Source organism: Cebus imitator, unplaced genomic scaffold, assembly GCF_001604975.1.
Source record: "Cebus imitator isolate Cc_AM_T3 unplaced genomic scaffold, Cebus_imitator-1.0 Scaffold66, whole genome shotgun sequence".
Taxonomy (NCBI): domain Eukaryota; kingdom Metazoa; phylum Chordata; class Mammalia; order Primates; family Cebidae; genus Cebus; species Cebus imitator.
This window is the reverse complement of record NW_016107381.1, coordinates 3,985,462-3,992,530: the sequence shown is the minus strand read 5'-3', so window position 1 is coordinate 3,992,530 and position 7,069 is coordinate 3,985,462. Positions and strand designations below refer to the sequence as shown.

General features: G+C 37.8%; 1 protein-coding gene across 2 annotated transcripts in view; it reads left to right on the top strand.

Annotated features, from left to right (window-relative positions):
- The window catches only part of PDHX (pyruvate dehydrogenase complex component X), a 79,787-nt gene that overhangs the window by 66,404 nt on the left and 6,314 nt on the right, over positions 1-7,069 (top strand). For both annotated transcript variants that reach the window (XM_017530527.2, XM_017530526.2), the window contains exon 9: positions 1,499-1,657. In XM_017530527.2, the coding sequence (XP_017386016.1) occupies positions 1,499-1,657 (159 nt within the window). The remainder of the gene's footprint in view (positions 1-1,498; positions 1,658-7,069) is intronic.

Below are 7,069 nucleotides of genomic sequence, written 5' to 3'. Positions count from 1 at the left end.
GTGACAGAGCAAGACTCTGTCTCAAAAAAAAAAAAAAAAGAGAGAGAGATTTTTAATACAGCTTTGACCGTGTGCTGTAGGTTTTCTTTACATTTTATAATTAAATTTATTTGCCAGATATTCTTCATTTATCAGGGCTTTTTTGTTTGTTTGTTTGTTTCTTTTTTAGTGGTGTCTATGAAGAATTGCAAATCTTCTGAGGGGTTGGGACTTTATCCTTTTAACATAGTGACATTGTTGAATGAGTGAAGGAACTGAGTCTTGAAAGATGGAAAAATGGAAGAGCAATTGAAAAGCAATGTGAAAGTAGCCTTGAAATGGAAGTGAGCGTAGCATGACAGTGAGCCAAGTGGAAGATTCATCTCAGGGGAGTGGTCACAAGTAAAATGAGATAGATAGAGTAGAATCAAATTGTATATTGCCATGCTTAAATGACATGCCAGGAGGCCTGGATCATCTTTGTTAGAAAACAGAATTTTGGATAACAGAAATTTGCTTTTGATTTCTGTTTTTCAGCATCATTTTCACCTGTGATACAGGGAAACATTAGTAATAGACAGGGTTTCCAGGCATTTAGTAATTTGATCCTTTTTTTCATCCTCAGTATAGTTGCTTGCATGTTAAATGTATGTATGTTCATATTATATGGTATATGTCATGTGTTTATGAAGCTTATGAAATCTCTTTTAAATAGGGAAGTAATTTATTGAAGACCTGCTTATATATATATATCCCAGAGCTGGGCTAGAAAGTAAGATTTCCTTCATGCTGAAGGAATAATGTGATCTAATATCATTACCCTTTTCCACTTTCCTCCTCCCCTCAAGATCATGTTCATTATCATATGAGGTAAGAAGTACAACAGACATTAAATACCTTCTAGCAATCAGGAAAGAAAGCCCTTTTTTTCCCCACCATGATATAAAGAGATCAAAACATGTACCTCATCAGAGTTTCTTCAAACTTGCTTCAAAAAGGTGGTATAATCATTCTCAGCAAACTGATACAAGAACAAAAAAATCAAACACTGCATGTTCTCACTCATAGGTGGCTGTTGAACAATGAGAACACCTGGACACAGGGAGGGGAGCATCACACACTGGGGTCTGTTGTGGGGGATTAGGGGAGGGACAGCGGAGGGTAGGGAGGTTAGGGTGGGATACCATGGGGAGAAATGCCAGATATAGGTAGGTGATGGGGGGATGGAGGCGGCAAACCACCTTGCCAGGTATGTACCTATACAACAATCCTGCGTGTTCTGCACATGTACCCCAGAACATAAAGTGCAATAAAATATATATAAAAGGTGGTATGTTTAATTATTCTTGGCAAACATGAAAGATAATTGACACGGAAATTCAAACCATTTTTTCAAACCAAATTTTTATTTTCTTTTGTCTAGCTATGTTCACTTTGGAAAATGCACAATAATTTTATTTTTCTGTAACCACCTTGGTCTAAAGGTGGTTTTTTAATAACATGTTTTTTCTGTTTCTAGCAAATGCCAGATGTTAATGTAAGCTGGGATGGAGAGGGCCCAAAGCAACTGCCATGTATTGACATTTCAGTGGCTGTGGCAACAGATAAAGGCTTAATTACACCAGTCATTAAAGATGCTGCTGCTAAGGGTATCCAGGAAATTGCTGACTCTGTAAAGGTATGTCTTAAGGAAGATCAGGCTTTCAAAATGTTAGCATATAGTTGTGCATAATTACTTTCTGATAAAGTCTTGACTTAATCTAGTCAGACTGTGATTTTGTGTGTGTGTGAAGGGGAGAGCTATTTCAAATGATTGTCACATATATAGGTTTTTAAAGTTTTTATCCAAGTATAACCCATTATAAGAAAATTTAATATTCAAAAATTAAGAAATAACATATAAATAAATTAGAGAATAATTTCATTCATGCTAAAGATGAGCTTTATTTTCCAAAGTCCAGAATTCAACCCTAAAGATGCTATTTCAGGTAGGTTTTAAAGTTGAAGTTAAGCTGAAACTGTATTTCTGTGAAAGTGGTGATAGATAGACCTCAGTGTTGATAACATTTTATTCTTAAAGTGTATTCACTTCTCTAAAATTAAGACCAATAAAATGACTTCGTGGCCAGGTGCGGTGGCTCACACCTGTAATCCCAGCACTTTTGGAGGCTGAGGCAGGAGGATCACGAAGTCAGGAGATCAAGACCAACCTGGCCAACATGGTGAAAGCTTGTCTCTGCTAAAAATACAAAGATTACCTGGGTGTGATGGTGCGTGCCTGTAATCCTAGCTACTTGGGAGGCTGAGGCATGAGAATCACTTGAACCGGGAGGCAGAGATTACAGTGAGCTGAGATCCACCACTGCACTCCAGCCTGGTAACGGAGGGAGATGCCATCTCAAAAAAAATAAAAATGAACTTAGTGTTCTAGAGGCAAAGTTGCTTTATTTTTTCAGGATTTCTTGAAAAGCAGTTTTTGTAACTCCAGTGTAAAGGAATTTTATTTCACCAAAAAAACAGCACATTGAATAGACAAGAACATAGGCAGTGGGGCGGCTTTGACAGCCTCAGTAATTTCAAAGGGTATTTTTTGACAGAAGTATCACAAGTCTCAAAGTGATTGCACTGAAAATTTCTGATTCATTGGTTAAGTGATTCTCTTTCCATTTGCCAAGGACCTGTTATATATATAGTGGCAGAACAATTTATAAATTTAAAAAGGCAATAAAAGATAGAAGGTAAGACTTCTTTGGGGAGCCAACAGTATATAACTGTGTAAACCTTCTTACTCAAAATAAATAAATATGTACAAGTTAATCTAGCTTTAAAAGCATACCCATAAATATTGGGTTTACGTGGAATTTTAGAGGTAGATATAATTAAAAGTGAACCCACTAGAATCGATATTTTTAGGTCTTCACTCCTCTTTGAAAAGATTTGCAGAAAGTGTTCGTATAGATAAAAATGCAACTGTTAAATGAAAGATGAGGCGGGACATGGTGGTTCATGCCTTATTCCCAGCACTTTGGAGTCTGAGGCAGGTGGATCACTTGAGGCCAGGGGTTTGAGACCAGTCTGGCCAACATGGTGAAACCCCATCTCTACTAAAAATACAAAAATTAGCCCGGCATGGTGGTGCACACCTGTTATCTCAGCTGCATTCAAGCCTGGATGACAGAGCAGGACACTGTATCTCCAAAAAAAAAAAGAGAAAGAAAAAGATAGCATTAATTTGGTCAATTCAAAAGTCAAAGTAGTAGAGATTGGTTTGCTGGGATATGGTATGTTCCTTATATTTATCAAGGGTTTTCAGCAACACTGAGAATACTCATCTGTGTTTTTGTGAAGGTTAAATGAGATTAAGTGTTGAAACAACCGGTAAAATATAAAGTACTATTATAATGTTACGGAACTGAACTGCAGAGCTAGAATTTCCTTATTTTTATATACATTAAATTTTTAGAATTAACCATTATAGGAAGATTTCCTTGATTCTGAACAATTTACAAATTTTGCTGCTATAATATGTAATTCTTAAGTAGCTATGTTAGCTTTCTCCATTCCTTGCACCCTGAAAGACCATACGTTTAAGAGGTAAGGAGCAGTCTCACCAGCCTGTCAGCTGGGCCTCACAGCAATGGGAAGGGCGGTCATAACCCTGTGGAGTGTAGTGGTCTCTGTGGTCCTTGGGCATTTCCTGTAACTAAAGCAGGAACTCAGAGTTTGCTGAGCTCTGGCTGCCCTGTGTGCTTCTCATTCTGCCTGCTTCCCTTTCCCACCCTGCTCTCTGATCAGCCCTTCACTCTTGTTCTTACACTATGCCCGGCACTGGGCTAAGTGCTTCATTTAATCCTATTAACCCAGTACAATTGGAACCTTAACTTCTTTTTGAAATTCAGGAGATTGAGTTTTAGCAACTTTGACAAATTTGCCTAAGGCAGTACAGCTAGAAAGCAGTGACAATGAGGACTAGTTAACCCAGGCAGTTTGATTCTAGAGCCCCTACTGAGTGATCTTTCTATTAAACCACCTTTCTCCTTCCTTTTACTGTTTACCTTTTTTTTTCCTGTCTAATTGTTTACTTCTCTACCTCCTCTTTGCTTTTTCTCCCTCAAAGTTACCAAAAAGGAAGGTTTGATTTGGTCCACCATGTAGTACTTTATGAAGTATTCTTGTTGGACAGGTCACTCATGCCAGGCCAGTGTATCACATGGTACAGGGGCATAACAGCCTGGTAGAGATAATCAATCGCCTTTGGCTGTACTCAGAAGAAATATGAGGCCTCCCATGAGAAGCAGTCACCTTGTATGGCCTATTTAGCATAGTAGTTCTCTAGTTTATAGGAGAGAGAGAAAGAAAGAGAGACAGACAGAGTATGTGTGTGCACACCTGTGTGTAATAGAGAGACATCTGAGTGCCTGCAAAATTAGTTTATTGCTGAAATGGTTTATCTTGTAAGCAAGATATTTTTAAAACCTGTATGGTTTAAACTGTGGCTTAAAAACTAAATATTTTAGATAGGCTCTATAGAGATATGTTCATTTAGCTGCTGTGGACTAGTAGGCATTAAAAATATGTATGCACCAAGTAGAAACCCTGAGAGAGAGAAAGAGAGAGAGTGTGTGTGCGTTCTTCATATTCAGTGTAAATTTTGACTCAATTCCAAGTCAAGCAAGATTATATTGAATTCGGCTTTACTGTGCAAAAAAACAGTGTCTGCTTGAGTGTGCGAGTATAGTAGTGGGTTGTAAAGTTGGTAATAAATGGATTTTCTGTCCTGTGCTTTAATGTTATATTTTACCCCTGTCCCCCAAACAGGATAAACGGCAATATTCCATTTATGGAATAGTGTCATTTTATACAGTTTGATTCTTGTCAGTATTTCTACATCAGGCTTTGTGCTATGGCTTATTAAAAAGTAGAATGTTTATGTATTTAAACGGATAAAATTTAGAAAGATTTTAATTCCAGGGTAAAATCTGTTCCAGCCCAGAGAGAAAAATGGCTATTTCATATATGAATATAGTATTTGTAATCCTCTTGTTTAAAGACATATAATTTCTAGAAGTATTTTTACAGTTTAACAATTTTAACAACTCTAACAATAATAGCAGCTGCCATACTTTGTACCAGTTTTTGCTGTAAGCCTTTTATGTAAATCCTCTTTAAAACCACCCTATCGAGTATAAGATAATAATTTGATATGGTTGATGAAGCACCTGATGGGGAAAAAAAGAGAGGTTAAATAATTTGCTCCAAATCTTATACTAAATGATGTAGCCAGCATGAGAACCCAGTCAGACTGTAGTAGAGCCTGTACCCAACCACTCAGCTTTTCTATTTCTCACATACTAGTTTTATAACTAGTAGTGGTCAGGTTATCAACTTTCTAGAATCAGTAATGTTTTCTCTGGGAAAAAAAAAATACTAGAGAAACAGCTCCTGGACTTTGAGAAATAAACAAGAAGAATAGCTAAAGACTCAACAGTTCTACCAAATGCACCATAATTAGTTGATTCACCAGGTAGAAGAAAAGGAGTTCAATCATTGGTTTTCTATGTCTCTAAGTCCAACCTTTTGATTTGGAATTTAAGATACTGTAGTTCTCTCTTATCCAAGGTTTCACGGGTTTTAGTTACCTGCGGTCAACCAAATTTGAAAATAGGTGAGTGCTATACAAGATATTCTGAGAGAGACCACATTCATATAAATTTACATTGTTGAGATTGTTCTGGGGTTTTTTCGTTTTTTTTTTTTTTTTTTTTTTTTTTTTTTTTTTTTTTTTTTTTTTTTTTTTTTTGTGACAGAGTCTTGCCCTGTCATCCAGGCTGGAGTGTAGTGGCGGATCTTAGCTTACTGCAACCTCCCCCCACCTCCCGGGTTCAAGCAATTCCCTGCCTCAGCCTCCTAAGTAGCTGAGATTATGGGATTACAGGCACCCGCCACCACACCCGGCTAATTTTTGTTATTTTAGTAGAGATGAGGTTTCACCATTTTAGCTAGGCTGATCTTGAACTCCTGACCTCGTGATCCATCCACCTGGGCCTCCTAAAGTACTGGGATTACAGGCGAGAGTCACTGTGCCTGGCCTGTTCTATAATTAGTTATTGTTGTTAATCTGTTACTGTGCTTAATTTTTAAATTAAACTTTATCATAAGTATGTATGTGTAGGAATAAATAGTACAGTCATGCAATAAATAGTACAGGCATGCATCACTTCAGGGATGCATTCTGAGAAATGCACGGTTAGGTGATTTTCTCATTGTGTGAACATCATAGAGGGTACTTACACAAACCTAGATGTTAGAGACTGCTACACTATACACCAAGGCTTTGTGTGGTACAAACCTGCAATACAGCATATTACTGTATTGAATAGTATAAGAAAATAGTACTACAATGGTAAGTATTTGTGTGATAGGAATTTTTCAGCTCCATTGTCATCTTACGGGACCATTGTCATATTTGTGTTCTGCCTTTGGCCTAAGTATCCTTATGTGGCACATGACTGTATCTAAAGAGTTCAGTGCTGTCTGCCATTTTATGCATCTACTGTAGGTCTTTGGAGTATCCCCCACAAATAAGGGAGGACTACTTATTCCTCCTTATTTTTGCGAGTGGGAGAGAAAAGGGTTAAGAAAGAAGAGACCTGAGTCAAACGGAAGAGTACTCTGCCAAAGAAGCAGTGAGGATTCCAGAAGGAATGTGAGGTTGTGGTCTTAGCAAATAGGCAGTGGATTAGAGAACCTACAGCAGAGACCAAGACTGCCTACCTGGTGAGGCAGGATCAGTCTTTTTGAGAAGACTGTGGGATCGTGGACTGGTTGAGCTCTGGATTCTCACTAGCAGACATACTATCCAGTACATATTCCCTCTGATGGACACTTGGCTGGCTCTTTTCATCATTGGTTTCTCCATTCACTTGCTAATTTCTTAGGCCTTCTGCAGCTTCCATAGCTGAAATAGCTCCCTAACACTCTTTCTTTCTTTCTTTTTTTTTTTTTAATTAAGATTTTTTTTTTTTAAAGACAGGGTTTCACCATGTTGGCCAGGCTGATCTTGAACTCCTGACCTCAGGTGATCCACCCA